At 43.6% G+C, this 18,203-nt stretch overlaps 1 protein-coding gene across 1 annotated transcript in view; it reads right to left on the reverse strand.

Annotated features, from left to right (window-relative positions):
- Positions 1-629: 629 nt before the first annotated feature.
- LOC131468234 (fibulin-2-like) overlaps positions 630-18,203 on the reverse strand; it is a 33,201-nt gene continuing 15,627 nt past the window's right edge. Inside the window, exons 5-17 of the mRNA XM_058642267.1 lie at positions 17,379-17,616; positions 15,194-15,412; positions 13,967-14,095; positions 12,325-12,426; positions 11,602-11,733; positions 7,677-7,814; positions 6,432-6,572; positions 6,188-6,316; positions 4,286-4,411; positions 3,676-3,792; positions 3,458-3,586; positions 3,007-3,130; positions 630-1,796 (exon numbers count right to left, since the gene is read on the reverse strand). Coding sequence (XP_058498250.1) covers positions 1,439-1,796; positions 3,007-3,130; positions 3,458-3,586; positions 3,676-3,792; positions 4,286-4,411; positions 6,188-6,316; positions 6,432-6,572; positions 7,677-7,814; positions 11,602-11,733; positions 12,325-12,426; positions 13,967-14,095; positions 15,194-15,412; positions 17,379-17,616 — 2,082 coding nt within the window. The 3' untranslated portion in view covers positions 630-1,438. The remainder of the gene's footprint in view (positions 1,797-3,006; positions 3,131-3,457; positions 3,587-3,675; positions 3,793-4,285; positions 4,412-6,187; positions 6,317-6,431; positions 6,573-7,676; positions 7,815-11,601; positions 11,734-12,324; positions 12,427-13,966; positions 14,096-15,193; positions 15,413-17,378; positions 17,617-18,203) is intronic.

Raw genomic sequence — 18,203 nt, forward strand, 5'->3', positions numbered from 1 at the left:
TCTTAACACGAAACCAGTTCCTCGGAAATGAAGTTCTGCTTCATTACGTCCATGAGGACAACTGGTCCTGACAAGGTCAGGGTTTACCCTTCATAACCCTAACCCTCATAGACATAATGCATTCCCGAGCCCCTAACCCTAACCTTCACCATCAGAACTAAATGCCTAACCCTAACCCTAAAACCAGGTCTTAAGTCCCCCCAAAAAGCCCTTTAAAGAAGTGAGGACCAGTCAAAATGTCCTCACTTTGCCAAAATGTCCTCACTCCCTCTGGTTTATACGATTGTTGGTCCTCACAAAGCGACACAAACAACAACACACACACACACAGTCTGGTTTCCATGACTTCAGAGGACATTGCATTGACTTACATTCATTTCTTGGAGACTTACTCTGAGTTTAGTCATAATTATGACTGACGCCTAATCCCAATCCTGATCCTAACCTGATCCTGACCTCAGCCTAACCTTAAAAACATGTCTTCACCTTAAAATGTAGTCATTTACACTTAAAGGACTTGCTTTCTGTCCCCTAATGTTAGTGTGTAGAGAGATTTAGGTCCTCACGACATTAGTAATACCTGCACAACACACACCTCCACAATAATACTCACAAAAACACTCGTCTTTATACACAATATTTTACTAAAATACTTAAGAATTCAGCATAAAAAAATATGATACATCCATCTATGATGTGTGTGTGTGTGTGTGTGTGTGTGTGATTACAGGGATATAAAAAATACACCATAGGCTCTGTAATGGAATCTCTTTAAAAACAACGGCAGACATTTTGTCAGGTGATCGGAAGAAAAGCACAAGTGTAAAAAAGACAAGAAAAGAAAAGAAGAAGAAAATCAAGGTAACGATGGCTGAGTTCCATTTGGCTTCCTCACACTTTCGTTCCTGACGAAGTGAACGGAGCCATCATTAGCGTGATCTGTGACACGTGTGCGTTTCCTGCCAAAACACGCCAAAATGGCTGCTGTGGAAACGTCCTAGTTCTCTTCTTAAATTAATGAATCATCTGATAACAGAACGATGACAGGAGATACATAACATATTCATACTCTCGCCTGGTTAAGATAATAAATATCTTTGATTTCTACACGTTTTTATGATGTTTCGAATGTAAGGAATGTGTTTTCTCAGCCAAGGATATTAACAACTACAATTATCTGCAATTTCAAGTATGAAAGTGGGAAATAAAAAGACAGAAATTATTAAAAAAAAACCAGTCGCAGTGAAAACATAGCAATACATTCATATTACTACTCTACAGCAAAGTGTTTATATTCATTTCAGCCGCACATACAGTAAGTGAGATTAACTAAACGGCAGACAGTGGCATTATCTGGTTTATCTGGTGACATTGTTACAGAGTGGTCTGAAAGAGTCCTGTACTCGGGTCCATAGTGGCCACAGTTTGGCTCCGGCTGTTAAAGCGAGTTGGCCGTGATGAAAACGTAGATCCTGGCCTGGAACGTGGTGAACGTCCCCTGCCTCCACAGCTTCATCTCCACGTTCAGGAGGAAGTCCCTCGGACGCTCCACCTGCCGCTGCAGGTACACGGCGCCCGTGTAGGCGTTCAGCTTGCGGGTGCTGAAGTAGTTCTCCTCGTTGCCGTGCGTGACGCTGACGATGACGTTGTCCCCGGAGTAGGCGGGCGACGGGCCGATGCGGAAGATCTGCGCGGGGATGATGATGTTGGACTGGAAGCTGAGGTAGTAGTAGGTGATTCTCAGCGGCGAGTTTTGACACTCCAGGTAGTTTGGGCAAGTGATCCGCTCACAGCGCCTGCATTTCAAACAATAAGTCATTTAGATTTTAGATTTACTTTACCATGATCATTTTATCTGCATGATCTCCCCGTGTGTGTTTGTGTGTGTGGGTTTACTCTGGGTTCCTTGAGTTTCCTCCCACAGTCCAAAAATATACAGATTTGTTGATTAGGCAAATTGGACACTCTATTTATTGATCATAGGAGTGAGTGTGAGAGTGAATATTTGTTTGTGTCTATGTGGCCCTGTGATGGACTAGAGCTGAAACAATTACTTTATTAATCAATTACTAAATTAATTGTCAACTATTTTGATCATTGATTAATCGCTTTGAAGCTTTTTTCATGATTAAAACAAGATTTCGGATCGTTTTAGCTTCTTAAATGTGAATATTTTCTCAATTTCTTTGCTCCAGAAATCATTAAAAGTGAATCATTTTGGTTTGTGGACAAAACAAGACATTTGAGAACATCATCATTTCCAACATGAACATTTTTGAACGTTTCTGACATTGCATGGACCAAACGATTACTCGATTAATTGAGAAAATAATCAACAGATACTTCAACATTTGCCTGTGAACAAGAAATAAAACATTATGGAAGAAAAATTTCTCCAAAATGAAATTTGTTGAGCAGATACAAACTGAGTGACACCAGAAGTAAAATGACCCATGTAAACGTCCTAATAGCCTAATATTAATCACAAAAAAATCTGGTTGAATATGAGTCATATCATAGATCATATGGCGTTTCTAAAATGATGTCGTTAACAGTGTTTGAGGCAAAGTTGGTCATAGCAGTTTGAGATCATAACTCTGTCCCCTTTACAAGAAATAAAGTTAGTTACTTGGTTAATAGCGCTATAACAGTGCACTGCTATCATGACTAGGTCTCAACCCTTTCTGGTACACTCAGTTCTTGGTCTCAACTTGTCCCTAAAAGTACTTGACTTGGTCTCAATCCCATGAGTTTGAGACCAAAGATGTCCTCATACCACCAAATGTCAACAGATCTGTTCTGGTGCGTCGTTTTAAAGGAACTTAACCCTGACCAGGTGCTCTTTAACTACACAGGTGATGAGGTTTAACCATGTCATAACCAGGAACTGGTTCATCAACCGTTTTCCCGCCAAAAGCAGCAGAAGATGATCAAATGCAACATGTTAACGGAGATGTACAATCAGCTTGGGGGTGGGGGGGGGGTTAATGTATCATCTTGACTCACGTGTCAGACACTTTGCGGTAGTTGGGCGGACAGCTGAGGGACAGGCAGCGGTAACTTCCTTGGATGTTGTAGCAGGTCTCGGCGAGGCTGCAGTTATGGGCCCCTGTGGTGCACTCGTCCATATCTGAAACACACAAGTGTCGCTTTACTACCTGGAGAGGAGGAGACGATGCGTCTGTCGCAATAGTGGTCCCACAGGGACTAGAACTTTTTTTTAACCCGAGTAAAAAAATGAAAATGACTGAGACGAGATTTTCTTTGGGCCAATAAAGTTTTATAGTCTGTGTAATTACTGCGCGTCTGTAAAAGAACCAATTATATTTAACTGAGCACGATTACTATTCTCTCTATGTGAAGTTAAATCTCTGTTTGTTTGTTTTTAAACCAGAGCTCACTTAGGTACATTCTCCAGAGGGCGTCTGTGTGTGTGTGTGTGTGTGTGTGTGTTCACCTCGGCAAGAGCGTCCATTCGGCGACATGGTGTAGCCAGATTCTGGACATTCACACTGGTAGCTGCCAGGAGCGTTCACACACTTGTACGTGCAGAGGTGGCCGATGCTCTGGGTGCACTCGTCGATGTCTGGGAAGGAAAAAGGAAGGAAGGAAGAGAATCCTGTAAAACAAACTCAGGAACACGTTATGTGACGCGTGACGGAGCAAACCACACACCGTCGCAGGTGTGCCCGTCCTCCCTGAGGTAGTAGCCCTGTCTGCAGTAGCACTGGTACGAGCCGTAGACGTTGGCACACTCCTGACCGCACGGGTTGGTCAGACACTCGTTCACATCTGGAGAGGAAAAGGTTAAGAGCTCGTCAGTGTCACGGCTCATCGGGTTTTCACTGGTTTCAAACTGACACATAAACAACATGTTGTTATTAAGACAATTATTTTTTATTTTACTGGTTTAAGCTCCGGGGCATGGCATGATACGCGGTTTGATACGGTCGTGCATCTTGGGCAACAAGTCAAGGAACTTGCAATATTCACGCACACACACACACACACTCACACGCAAGCCTGGTTAAAGGGGGTGGAGTGGCTCAGTGGTTAAGACACCATCAGGGTCGCAATGGTTGCAAGTTTGACTCCACCCCTGGCTGATTGTACTCAATTCCATTGTAAGTCGCTTTGGATAAAAGCGTCTGCTAAATGACATGTAATGTAATAATGTAAAAAGAAAACACACTCACACCCACAGGCATATTTTTCATGTGCAAATTCAGAAAAAATACAATGACATGCATCAACACGCTCACATGGGACACACACACACACACACCTTCACAGGTCTTGCCATCACTGGATAAGCGGAAGCCCGGGGTGCATGAGCACTGATAGGAGCCCAGAGTGTTCTCGCAGGTCTGAGCACACAGTCGACTCGGGTAACGCCAACACTCGTTTATATCTGAGAGGAAGAAACAGCGTCGTTACATCTCTGTGTCTGACATTGTCCAACAAGTGCACGTGTGTGTGTTTTTCTGTTGGTTGTTGTTTTTTTTACCCTCTCCAAGGGTCGGAGTATAGAACGTAGATTAAGTGAATCCAAATGAGGCAAAACTGTCATTCGTGAATGTGTGATATACTAATAAAATTGATCTGATTTAGGTTTGTGTGTGTGTGTGTGCGTGTGTGTGTGTGCGTGCCTGTGCATGTCTACGAGAGCGAGAGCGATGTGAGCGGAGCAGCTGCCTGCTGATAGTCTAAACACTTGAGTGGAGTCCATTATTATGAGAGTCACAACACAGTGAATCACAAACACAGGGAGCAGCGGCAAGAGCGGCAGGAGCAAGAGCGGCAGGAGCAAGAGCGGCAGGAACAGGGCTCTCTGCTGCAGGAGTGTGTGATTGGTGGCCCTGCATTTCAGCAGCAGCAGCAGCTCTCACGCCACAGAATAACAAACAGGAGAGAGTGGGCAGACAAAGACGAGTGGTGTCTGTACAGTGAGTGAGTTAAAGTGAGGAAAGTGACGACACCAGGGGCCAAAGGAATGACGTGCAAGGCAGAGAGGAGCAACGATAAAGGAACAAAAGGAAACTAAATCTCTCATTTCTGAGATTCACAGAAATGTTTGCAATCTAATGCATAATATTCACAATTTCAATTGAAAACTAAATCAATTTACATTATTTGGGGACGTCACATCGTCTCAAAGAGGTGGATTTTTCTACAGCAGCCCAAATGGACCAAAATAATGTATTTCTCATGACCCCTGAGTTACTCCAGGATCTTTTTGTTGTTGTGTTGTTCTTTGTGTATTTAACCATTGGATTTTAGTTTCTTTTCTTTCTTGTTTTCCTTGTGTCTTGTTAAGTTTCCTCTTTTATTGTGTAGTTCTTGCATGTACATGTAACTTGTTCAGTTTACACTATTTGAACATCTGTTTTTGAAACCTCGAGATTTGCCATTTTCTAAACTGGCGATTCACAGACGTCGCCTGCAACCAGGAAACCAGCACACGGGTGTTGTACTGGCAAATGTGCGACGGGAGTATTAGGGCCACACATTTTTTGCCCTGAAGTGATTCATCTCGACACGTTGAGATTAAACTCGAAATTTTCGAGAATAATGTTTGAATGTCATGTTAAGATTTAAAAGTCCAGGGTACCGCAGCTCTCGTGGATGGACGACAAATGACTTGATTTCTTCGTCACTAAAGAGAGAGAGACTTTACATCATTGATATTTTACCACTTCCAGTCAAGAGAAGAGTTTCAGCAAGTCAGAACTGGACTCTTTCATGTGTTTTAAATGTGTAACTGTGGAATGTTTCGTATTTGCTATATCTTGGCCAAGACACTCTTGAAAAAGAGGTTCTTGAGATTGTTTGTTTTTCTTCATGCGTCGTACAAATGTCTCACTAAATCAACCTTTTTTTCCTCAGTTCACAAAGTTGACATCATGTGCTGTTGGAGAGCATCAAGGAAAATGTTTAAAAACGTTATGAATCAGATGAGAAGTGGGCTGAACACACTTCCACTCAAACAGAGTTCTATTTACAACCAGCAAAGTCGCCCCCCGGTGGCTATTCAATGAATTGGCGAACTCAGCCTGCAAAGTGAAATACGCGGTCCATGTTTGAAGGCCACCGTAGTTCCCTGATGCGTTCCTGTAAGAGTTTTTAGACTCACTGACATGAATCCTGACATCACTGGACCTTTACTGTGGCTAATGTACTGACATACCTGCACACGTCCTCCTGAACGAGTCGTACTGATATCCTGTTTGACATTCACAGCGATACGAGCCGGGCAGATTGTGGCACAGCTGTCCCTCTCCACATCGATGCAGATTACTCTGACACTCGTCCACATCTACAAGACACACACATGGATGATAAAGACAAGGAGGGAGGGAGGGAGGGAGGGAACGGAGAAATCAATAAAACTGACAGTGATAAACAGACGTTATTTGTTCACGTCATCGTACCGACACAGCGGGCTCCGTCAGGGCTGGCGTGATAGCCGCGGCTGCATATTATCTGTCTCTGGCACACGTAGGACCCTGCTGTGTTGATGCAGGTGAATCCTGTGCTGCACGGCTGGACCAAAGCACCGCACTCATCGATGTCTGGTGCAGACACACAGAGAGAAGGAGGGAGGCCGTGAGATAAAGGTGAAGAAAGACACAAGAAGAGCATGAGACACCAGAGGGCAGCTCTCTCTCTCTCTCTCTCTCTCTCTCTCTCTCTCCCTCTCATATCAAAGCAAACTCACATCACACAGACGGATAACTTTGTTGTGCGTGTGTGTGTGTGTGTGTGACATTTTCTCCATTTTCCCCATTTCTCAGAGCATTTCTCCGACACTGCTTTTACAGTGGTGTCGGCTGCCTCGACATGCCCCAGTTCCTGCCCCTGGGGGCTAATTCCATAGCATCAGTTTGTACTGGAAGAGGACAGAGAATTGGCTTTTATCCACCCCTCTGCAGCCCCTAACAGAAACCTCTCTGATCTCCTGTCTGTGTGGCATTTAACCCCTCGGTCACTGCAGCGCTGCTCATTCACCTGCACACTGCCACCACACACACACACACACACACACACACACACACTGATTCACCTGCGGGGGGAAAGATGTTAAAAAAAATAAAGGAATTGAAACGAAAAACAAAAATTCTGACTGTGATGCAAAACATTGCAACTTGTTGATCCTCATCTCCAGTGTATTTTCCCTTTGTTAGATTGTTGTTTGTGTATTAATATATTTAATCAGCTTCTTGTACCATAGAAAGTCTTTAAGTGTGAACAAGGGCCTTTCTACATGGAGTTTGCATGTTCTCCCTGTGTGTGTGTGTGTGTGTGTGTGTGTGGGGGGGTTTTCTCTAGGTTCTCCGGTTTCCTCCCACAGTCCAGAAACATTCAATATAGGGATTAGGTAGATTAGACACTCTAAATTGACTGTAGGTGTGAGAGTGAATGGTTGTTTGCCCTGTGATGGACCGGTGAACTGTCCAGGGTGTCCAGCTGAGATCCACCCAAATATAATAAATCTGGAGCCGCAAAAACACTATTTGATCTATAAAATGAAGACGACATCATGTCATGAGTTTTATATATTGATATAAAAGAACTAAAGTTTGTTGCATTTGTAAAATGTAAGAAATACAAGAAGAAAACTGCTGTTCTTCTTGCTGAAATCAGACAGAGAGACAGACAGACAGACAGACAGATACCTATACAGTTGCCCTGTGTGTCCGGCGTGTAGCCCGCAGGACAGCGGGTTCTGGGGTTGCACCTGAACGAGCCCTCAGTGTTCACACACTCGAAGCCGAAGCCACAGTTATGGCTCATGTGCACACACTCGTTTATATCTGCGGGAGAACACAAACAAATGTGCTGATGAGCGCGCGCGGGGGGGAGGGAGGGAGGGAGGGAGGCGATTAACTGCGAATACAGCACAAAGCAAACATTATTATTTTCACTCCAATAATGCACCCCTGTGTAATGCCGCACTTTGCCACTGGATGGCACTGTGGTCAAATGGCAGATGTTTGGGGCCTCTCACTCCCTTGTTCTGCTTCTCCTGAAGCTGTAAATGCTCCAGAGCTTAATTAAGAGTATGCCATGTTAATCAGAACGGCCTGAGCGACACTTTTTTGTTTTCAACTAAATGAGCAAATTTAAAGCCTTTCAGTGCGACCGTGTAACAAAACAATCCAGTCTATTCCCCCAGAGTCGTGTCACACCTGTCTACTAATGGATTCACCACCTTTTTTATTGCTTCTACGGCTAAAAAAAGAACACAGCACGTGTGTTTGTGTGAGCACGTTGTGTTCTCAAGAACATTTGCAGCTTTTGCACCACGATAATTGCCCTTCAGAGCCCCGCGCGTAAAGGAAAGGTCTCTAAACTGCAGAGAGTGATTGAGCATCTTGCTCCTGACACAAGCCTGGCAGAGGCGGCGAGAGCTGAGTGAGCCCAACACCTGACGGAGGGAGGGAGGAAGAGGGAGGAAGAGGGAGGAAGAGGGAAGCCAGGGAGAGAGGGATAAATGTGTGAGAGATTGACTGCCGGTGAAGGCAACAAGTTCAGGGACCAGCAGAGGTCAAAGAGTTAATAGACTGTGAGAATTTAAAACCTTTCACCCTGGGCTGTTTTTAACCCAGATTTCACGGCTCTTTTATTTCCGGGAAGGTTTATGGGGTTTTTCCTCTTTGTATACGCAGCATGTATGTTCTTCACTACAGTCACAGTAATCACCATTAAACCAAAGGGGCTGATTGATTGATTGAGTCTGTCCCTCCTGCTTTTGTCTCTTTTGTTAATGGTGTAATTTGGATGACGTAAAACGGGAAGGACGTTTCTGACTGTGATGCATTTTCCTTCACGTAAATCTTTGTCCTCCATAAAAAGGGTTTCCTGAGTCGTCCATTAAAGGTCCGGTGTGTACAAATGAGTGACATCTAGTGGTGAGACTGTGAATTGACAGAGCAGCTGCTGTAGAACTGTGGCCTTCATGAAGCAAAGTAAAAGGCTCATTCTCAGGCTACGGAACATGAAACAACTTTTATTTTAAAGCCAAAAACAAACCAACATTGTGTTTTATTCAACTTCTGCCAACAAACCCATCATCCAGACTAATGGTTGATATACATACAACAACATTAACTGCTTTGTTTTATACTTTTAACACATGATGCAAATACTCAGTGAAAATGGTACTTTTTTTTATATGTCATATGTCGTTGGTGTGATGGGATTATGCTGGAGTGAGGATTAAAAGTAGGTTTGTGTCCAGCTCTATCACTCTCTATTCAAATTATTTATATATGTATATGTGTGTATATATATACATATATATGTATATGTATATATGTATATGTGTGTGTGTGTATATATAAAAATATATATATATATAAGCTTGTGTGATGTTTTAATTACAGTTGTCCACATTATTATTCACTTACCTTTAGATTTATTGCCCTGTTCTTGATACTAATGTGTTTTTTTTATTATTATTATTGTTAAGTGGACATTGTTTCATATCAAAACAAACACTTTTAATTTGAAATTCTGTGAAATATCATCATGGATATCTTTATTGCGATGCCACGATGACATATTGTGTAATCACTTTAAGATTATATTGCTCACTTGCTACTGAGCAGTTGTTTTTTTTCTCCACTTGTTCTCTAGAGTGGCCTCATCGTCACCAAACTAGATGCCTTATAAATACAAATATATAATTTATATTCAGATGGCGGCTCCAGGACCACATGCAGCCAATAACCGACTTCATAGTGGCTCAGCCTGTGGTTCCACCAGAAATAACTGAAGAAGAACAAGAAGCACTTTTCACTGTCCCTTGAGATTCCTACATCAATTCCTACCATAGTGTTAGTTCTTTTGTATTCTGTTATTTGAGGTTTGTGGGTCGTATTTTTGTCTTATTTCAAAGAGAAATACCTTCTTGATTTTATGGCACTTTATGCACCTGAGATGACTAAGATGCATTTATTTTCTTATTTTAAAATAGTTACGGCTAATACTGTGTACTTTATTTACGCACTGTGAGGTGTGGGAAGGACAGGTACGACCAAAACAACTTTATTGCTACTTCTTTTGTCATCACCTGCTGCTGATAACGTCTGGCCCAGCTAATTTCTTGGTTTGAAAATGTGGCCCAGCTAAGTTTGTAATTGAAGATACGCAGTACGGATGGATGGAAGTGCATTACTGTGTTAAGAAGACAGTGGATATTAAGTTTTCTTGTCCGTTCATTCTATTTCAATGATTGAGAGGAAGAAAGTCCAGTTTCATTCAGGAGAGGAGGCAGAATTGAAAGTTTCATTCCATTTTCTCTAAGTGAACCATGAGTAGGACTGGTTTTCTCTCACTCTCTCTCACCACTGAAGTGGCAGCTGTTTGGAGGCGAAACATATTTTCTTGTTAAACTCTCATTTTGCCCTGATTGAACAGTCTTTAACTTCACAAGGAGCTGCAAATGAGCCGGCTCTCCTCTCCTCCGAGCCCGGAGAGAAGCTCATCTGCAGCGGGAGACAGCGACTCCGCGTCGCGGGGGATTCTTCTTCCCGAGCCCTGCCGCTGCTTTATGAATGAGGCTTAGAGCAGCAATTTATGGTGCATGGAAATAATGAGATGTATCGGGAGGTAGTTGGGCGCCACCTACGATGGCACGCCAGGCTGCTCCACACACTGAGAGATAACGGCAAGTAAACATCGTGGAAGAAGCTCTCAGGAGTCACATTCTCTCATATTCCCCCCCCGAGTGTGCTCACATGTGAAATTACATAATCACTGGATGTGAAGAAGAAAAAGATCTCATTATTTAATACTTAGAGGTGGAAGCATTAAAGTGTGCTGCTTTCTTATATCATGAACATGCAGGAAAACAATGCTGTGGCTGTATGAGGTGCTGATGCATAGACAGTGCTGACTTCGCCGTGTATCATACTAGGATAAACACATTTAAGCCATTTAAACAAAAGGCTCACCTAATGCAGATCTAGCCCTGCTTAAATGAATGATATCTACTGCTTTTTAATAAATATCTAACCGCAATTAATTTTGTCTGAAATTGCAATAGAGGAAATGTTCATTTTAACATAATTGTTCACATTTTCGGGGGGTAAAACCCATTTTAAAATGACTACTGTGTGTGCAAATACGTGCTAAACAAAGATATTTGGTTCAGTCTGTAGGTCAGGACAATATTTAATCTAATAATTGTATTTCAATATGCTTTTAAGCTTTAATAAATCTTGAGCTGCAGTGAGCCACATTTCGATTTATTGTTCAGGCCTACTTCTCACACCAAAGTCTGATGAGAAACAAACAACAATTTTACATCATAGAAACAGGAGTTGTTGCTCCACTTCTGCCCCCATCAGTACATTTAAATTTGTTCTTATGTTACTTAGGTTTTTTAAAGATGAGCAGCTCCTGTGTCCCCATGAGCTAAGAGCAGGAAAATTCTTCTTAAGAAATCATTGACCACTTTAGTTAAGTGGTTAAAATATGCTTTTCCATGTGTCACTGACAGCCGTGGAGTTTTAGGCCGTGAGTGTGTGTCAGTGCCTGCGTCCAGCCTCACTCCATCACTCTCAGGCTGCCTATCGCCGATGAGGTGAGACTTACCTTCACAGACGTCGTCGTTGATGTGGTATCCCGCGGGACAGGCGATCGGCCTCTGACAGATGAAACTCCCCGCGTTGTTCACACAGCGCTCGTCCAACTGGCAGGCGTGCGCGGACAGACACTCGTTTACGTCTGCAGCGTCACAAAAAGAGTCAGTGAGGTGAGGATGGAGAAATAAAGACAGCAAAGTCAGCAGTTATGGTCAGACTGAGGAGACACAGGACAGACTTTCTGTGAAGTCTGTGAAGCACAGTGAGCTGCTCTCTGTGTCACTGCCTCAGTTTGATACTGTCAAGCCGGAGACAGACCAGCGGTTATGGCTTCACGTAAAGATCTATCCCCCGGGCGACGGCTTTAACACAGAGAGGAGCGCTCCATCGGCCTCGCGATGAAAACACACAGCGCTCTGCCATTCTGAGTGCAGTGTCCAGTCAGTGAGATGTATATCGTCATAATAATCCTCAGTTTAAGAGTTTTTCCAGTATGTTTCTGTGAGTGAAGAGGATTTAGGCTGTATCTGCAAAATCTACAAGCACTGATGAGAGAACGAGGCAGATCAGTAGCCGACGCTCTTGCCAAGAAAGTCTCCTCAACTGGGACCAAACTCTTTCTGGCTGAGGAAGAATCATGAAACGAGGGCTGATGTTTCACATCACGTCACCAATTTTTTTGTTTTCTGGATTAGAACAAGATTTTTTTGTTTTTTTTTTGTTTGTTTCTTACCTTCACAGGAACGTCCGTCCGCCCTGAGGGAGAATCCTGTCGAGCAGGAGCAATGTGGCCTTCCGCCCACTGGGGTGCACTGTTGCTCGCAGGGGCCGTTTCCTAAAGACAATACATGGCAGCGTGAGGTCAAACATGATCTACTGTAAAAAGTTCTCCACACACCAGAGGAGAGAGAGCTCTGTGGAGACAGAACGCTCTATCCACTGCCGTTGCCATTCGCTCATTTCCCCCTTTTTTTCCAGGTTGATCCTTAACCTGGGTTATATTGTGTTTCCTCCATGTTGGCCCTCCACCCTGGTGTCATAGAAACGGAACAAGAGAAACAAAAGCGTGACCCTCTGATACCATCTCGCTGTTTTTGACATTTACAGCGCAACAGTATTGTATGGAAATTGTCAGCGTGAAATAATAAAATGCCACTCAGTCGCAATCTGTGACTTCCTGCACAGAGATTAGACATTAAAGGGATAGTTAGATAGTTCAGGGGTTGTATAACGCACTTACTGTACAAAATTCACAACTCTGTTATTTGTATTTCTACCAACTTTTACTTTTACTCCACTATATTTCCTCCAACTATCTTTGTTACTTGTTACTAACAAATTAAATCAGAAGCAGAAGAGTTGGTTATTATGGTCTGTATTTATATAGAGCTTTTCTAGTCTCGATGAGCAGCTTTACACAACACTTTTCACCCATTCACGCGCTTCAATGTGTCTCAAGGACACATAGACTAACAGAGCCAGGAATTGAACCCACAACCTTCCAGTTGGAAGACAATCCTAACTCTACCTCGTGTACAATTTATATTATAAAATTATTTTTGATACTTAAATGTCATATACTTTAAGACTTTTACTTAAGTAATATTATAAAATGTGACTTCAAGTAATTTTCTGGTAAAGATACTTGTACTTTTACTCAAGTATAATTTGAAGGTACTTTACACAACACTGACACAGTGTATGATATAAAAGTGTCTTCACAGGTGTGGACAAAAACAGCAGAAAAAAAAAAAGACTATTAAAGCCTCTTAACAAAAGGCTCACCTAATAAAATCTAAGCTTCAGTGCACGCTATCTAAATAGAAAAAAATACCGTTTGACAACTTTTTCTTATTGGAAAAATGAAGCTTGTGTCACTTTGTAACCTCAGTATCGTCCTGCACCAGAATACAATGACACAAACAGTGATTTTGGTTGGTCCACAGCTGCAGACCAGCAAATTAAAAAACACTAACGTATTCTTAAAGGTCCCCTGTGTGACATTTAGAAGGGTTTATTGGCAGAAGTTGAACATATGACCCTTTGTAAATAAGTGTGTGATCCCTTCAAAATAAATCAAAAAACGTTTGATTTTATAGGCACTCTGCTACGGGGCGGCCGCCATCTTGTGCCAACATGTTTGAAACGGCAGCGCAGACTGACATGTGTTCTGCATTTTGAAGAGGAAGCTTAGAGTTCAAACGAATGCGAAAACCAGATGCATAGACCCACCAAAAGAGACAGAGTTATTGAATAATGTGCTTCTGTAGTCACCTCCCAAACTATCTCTGTTATGGGATGAGTAAAACATGCTGGATGTGGGAGTTTTCAGCCTCTCTCTCACTCTCTCTCTCCCCTCATTATGTGTTTCTGACCTTCACACGGGTTGATTGGGACAGTGGCCTCGGAGGGAGGTGGTGGGGGCGAGGTGGACTCCACCGTTGCTCCTCTGTCATCCTCCTCCTCCTCCTCCTCCTTCAGTCTGTTCTCCTCGTCCATCATCTCTGCACAAACATTTAATCACAGCGACGGAATTAAAGTGTAATCCAGACTTTCACCTCTGCATCCTCCTTTAGCATCGGTGTCATGATCTCGATCATCGAGTTCCCAACTCCCAACGTTCTTAACGAGATTGGGATTAAGTTTAAAAATGTAATGAAACAAATGCGAAAGAATTAGGTGCATCATAAGATCAATGGGGCAAATTAAATTCCTCCTGTGCTTTTCTGATTAAAAAGCTGATTTTTTGAAAAGTCAAATCTGCAGTACTTGCAAGTTTGATATAGCAGTTTAAAATACTGCATAAGATTTGTAATTATTTTTAATCATTAGTTGCTGTCCATGTATTGGCGTAAGAAAAACTAATGTATGACCTTGAGGATATTCAAGTGAAGCAACATTTGCCTTGGACTCAAAATCAATTTGAGTTCAAAGCACACGAACACACCGAGGTCCCAGCAACGGGATCCTCCGTGAAACACATGAACAAGCCCTGCTGCTTCATCCAAAAGGTGTAACAGCTGAAGGTGAGACAGGAACAAAAAAAAAAAAAACACTGCCTGCAGAAAAACATTTGCTTTTATTAGAGAAGCGAGTCTCATCACTGTAATTTGCAGAGAACTCTGACATTAGTAATCCTGTCGAGACAAGCTCGTGTTGGCAAATACGCGGCGTTGATTAAAAATCTGTGCTGCACAAAAAAAAGAAGTCACGCAGTTAAACCTGTAAACAAATCTATACGGAAAGTGTACGTTGTTTTTTATTTATTTGTGTACGACTTTGAAACTGAGAGATATGTTGATATTGAGAATATGTGGGCATTGCTGTCACTCCAGGAAGAGGATGTTAGTGTGCGATTAGAATAACTATTATTAGGCAGTATCAGGCCTCGCAGACAGGAAGGAACTCAAAGAGAGCAGGAAAATAATACACTGCAAATGTGGAGACAAATTACGACAAATGGGGTCTTCCTGACAGGAACGCAGATTATAAATCACGTTTCAAAGGCCGAGTGGCACGGAGCGTTTGCCTTTCCTGCCTCCTGTGGAAATACCTGTTAGCACTTAGTCACAGAATGATGATTGGTGGTCTTTGGCCGCTACCTTGTGCACAAGTGAAAGCGTCGTCTTGCAGCACGTATCCCGGGAAGCACTCGCAGCGGAAGGAGCCCGGCGTGTTGACACATCTGTGGTGGCAGATGGTGCCCTCGTATATCAGGCACTCGTCCATGTCCTCCACCTCAACGGGACCCTCCACGGTGTTCTCGCCTTCCCTCTCTTCCCCGATGGTGAACGCCTCTTTAGGGTACGGAGTGTCTGACACTGCAAGCGCCGGGGGGAATAAAACACGACGTGAGGGCAGGAAATAAAAAAAAACCTTCAGACAGTTTCTCACCCTGAAGGAAAACACATTTTTATACGTAGTAATTACACAGAGGATACAATGGCGACAGTGATTAGGATGACTTCTTTGCTTGTTTGTTTTCCTGATTGTGATTTGTACAGAGATAAGTGCATATAATCAAATGCTGCCGTTCACCACATCATTCACAAAGAAAAAACACTGTCAGAATCTTGGCCGTGTCTTCCTCTCATCTTCTTGTGTTTTTTCCCCTCCCCTGTGGTGTACGTGTGTGTGTGTGAGTGTGTGTGTGTGTGAGTGACAGGTACACCGTGGAGGCGTGGCTGACGCCGTGCTGCAACCCTGAGACTCATTCACGATCAACACCTGCTGCATATATAACCATCACATCCACTCAGTCTCATCACTTTACCTCCTGGGGTCAGGCCTGCATCTCATTGACTTTTATCCTCCGCTTTATCCTCCACCCGAGGGTCGCGGGGACACACACACACACACACGGGGAGAACATGCAAACTCCATGCAGGAAGGCCCAAAATAAAATGTTTGTATGCAAATGACACACGTTTCAGGTGCAGTCGTGCTTAAAGCGTATTTTTAAAGTGTGATTGTATGAGGTACTGACACAAAGTCGGCCCTGGCGGTGCTGAGCATGCGCTCCTGCATCCAGAACCAGATTGAGACACAGATGCTTGTGCTTAGTGAAACACTGGCTGCCCGTGGCGACACAAAAACTGATTTTTGCCACTTAAAAATAAGGCTCCCCAAATAAAAATTGACATTAACTGAAGTTTGCAATGTCGTACGCAGTCTTTTTAAACTGCTCACTCTCCCACAACAGAGAGTTCTTCCTCCATTAAGAAATAAGCTCGTAAGCTTCGTTCCTACCCTCACCTATGGTTATGTGATGGATCATGACAAAAAGAACGAGATCTCGGGTACAAGCGACGGAAATAGAGATAGGGTAAGAAGCTGAGCCATTCAGGAAGGACTCGGAGTAGAACCTCTGCTCCTTTGCGTGGAAAGAAGCCAGTTGAGGAGGTTCAAGCACCTGGTAAGGATGACACCAGGGCATCTCCAACTAGGAGGAGGAGACCTAGAGGCAGACCAAGGACTAGATGGAGAGATTATATCTCATCACTGGTCTGGGAGCACCTTGGGAACCCAGAATCAGAGCTGGACGATGTTTGCCAGGGAAAGAGAAGTCTGATCACCCCTGCTCGAGCTAAAACTAGAAGCTGGTGGGGACACAGGAGCTGCTGGTCTATCGCAGCGTCATTTGGGGTCAAGTTTGTGTCAATGAAGGCAGCAGTTATGGGAAATCACTGATTTTATCCACAGGCTTTGGTTGTGAGTAATGAGCAGGATACAGAGTGACACAAACAGTTTTAAAACAATATTTTTTTTCTTGTTGGCCATGTCTGCAGTGTCTGAAGTTGGTTCCTGGTAAAAGAATGTGTCAGGACTCACTGAGTGTCATACAACCACATATCAAAAACCGGCCAGCAGAAGATGCGAGTACGGATGCCTCTCGTCTATAGAGGGTTGGCTCATAACTTGGTGTTGCTAGTGGAGCGTTAAAATGATTCCAGTTTGTCACGTTGTAGGTGCCAGACTTCAAACAACTGAGTGCTTAACAGAGAGAGAACTGAATGTAACTCCAGGCAGACGAGCATTAGATTTCCTCTGAAAAACAGTCGAGGGCTGAACTTTGCTTCCTTTTAAGATCTAGTATAAAGAAAATTGATTGCCCTTGGTTTAAATCAGTACATTTCCTTGGCGGTGCACTGGAGTGTGTTACCCCCCCCCCCCCCCCCTGCACCCCCCCCCCCCCCCCCCCCCGGCCCAACAACATCCCCTTCCTTGGCACAAAAGCATGCATTTGCAGATTGTGTATTCATGTCTGTGAACATTTGTTGACAATACCTTTTTTCGGCGGTGGACTGGAATCCTGGGTGGGCTTCTCTCGGACAGTGTGCCAGCCATTTTGATTCCCGGCCAGCTCCTCCTCCTCCACCTCCTCCTCCTCCTCCTCCTCCTCCTCCTCCGCCTTGCAGCAGTTTAGAAAGACATGTCTGCAGTGGAAGCCCAGGTAGTGGTGAGCTGCACAGTGATGTCCCTCTCTGCGGAACTGCAGCCCCAGTGAACAGCAGCCGCAGCACTCCTGCAGATCACACGAGTCCGTCTTTACCTCATACATCATATTTGATATACAGCACATGTGAAATTTCATCTTATTTTTCTGTTTAACAGTGTTTGTAATTTTTCCCTAAAGAGATTTAAAGCCACAATTAGCTGGTTTTCTTTTTTTTTACTCAGGATCTGACATTTATCACTATTGACTGATTTTGAACTCCTTACTGTACGCTGAAAACCTTTTTACACAACAATGCTCTAATTATGGCTCTTTTTCTGATGTCTAAAATGTGGACAGACGCCTCCTCCGCTCACACCTTCCCGCTCTGTTTCCCTGCGGCTCTCTTAGCGAGACCCTCCTTCACAGTACACGAGGCACGGTGAAACATAAAACTGAGGTAATGGCCGCTGTGATGTAGCGTGGCCGTAGTTGGCATAGTGTTACAGCGTCTACGAGGGGTTTCCACAGAAAGGTGGTGAAAGCCAATATTTAACAGCTGCACTGCGGCACGGTGTCATGAAGGAGCCCGTACACATGAAGGGCCTCCCGGTGGGTGAGCGAGTATCCCTCGGCGAGCGGGTCAGGTGACAAATTAGTGGCTTTTTGAGTCGTGA

Source organism: Solea solea, chromosome 11, assembly GCF_958295425.1.
Source record: "Solea solea chromosome 11, fSolSol10.1, whole genome shotgun sequence".
NCBI lineage: Eukaryota > Metazoa > Chordata > Actinopteri > Pleuronectiformes > Soleidae > Solea > Solea solea.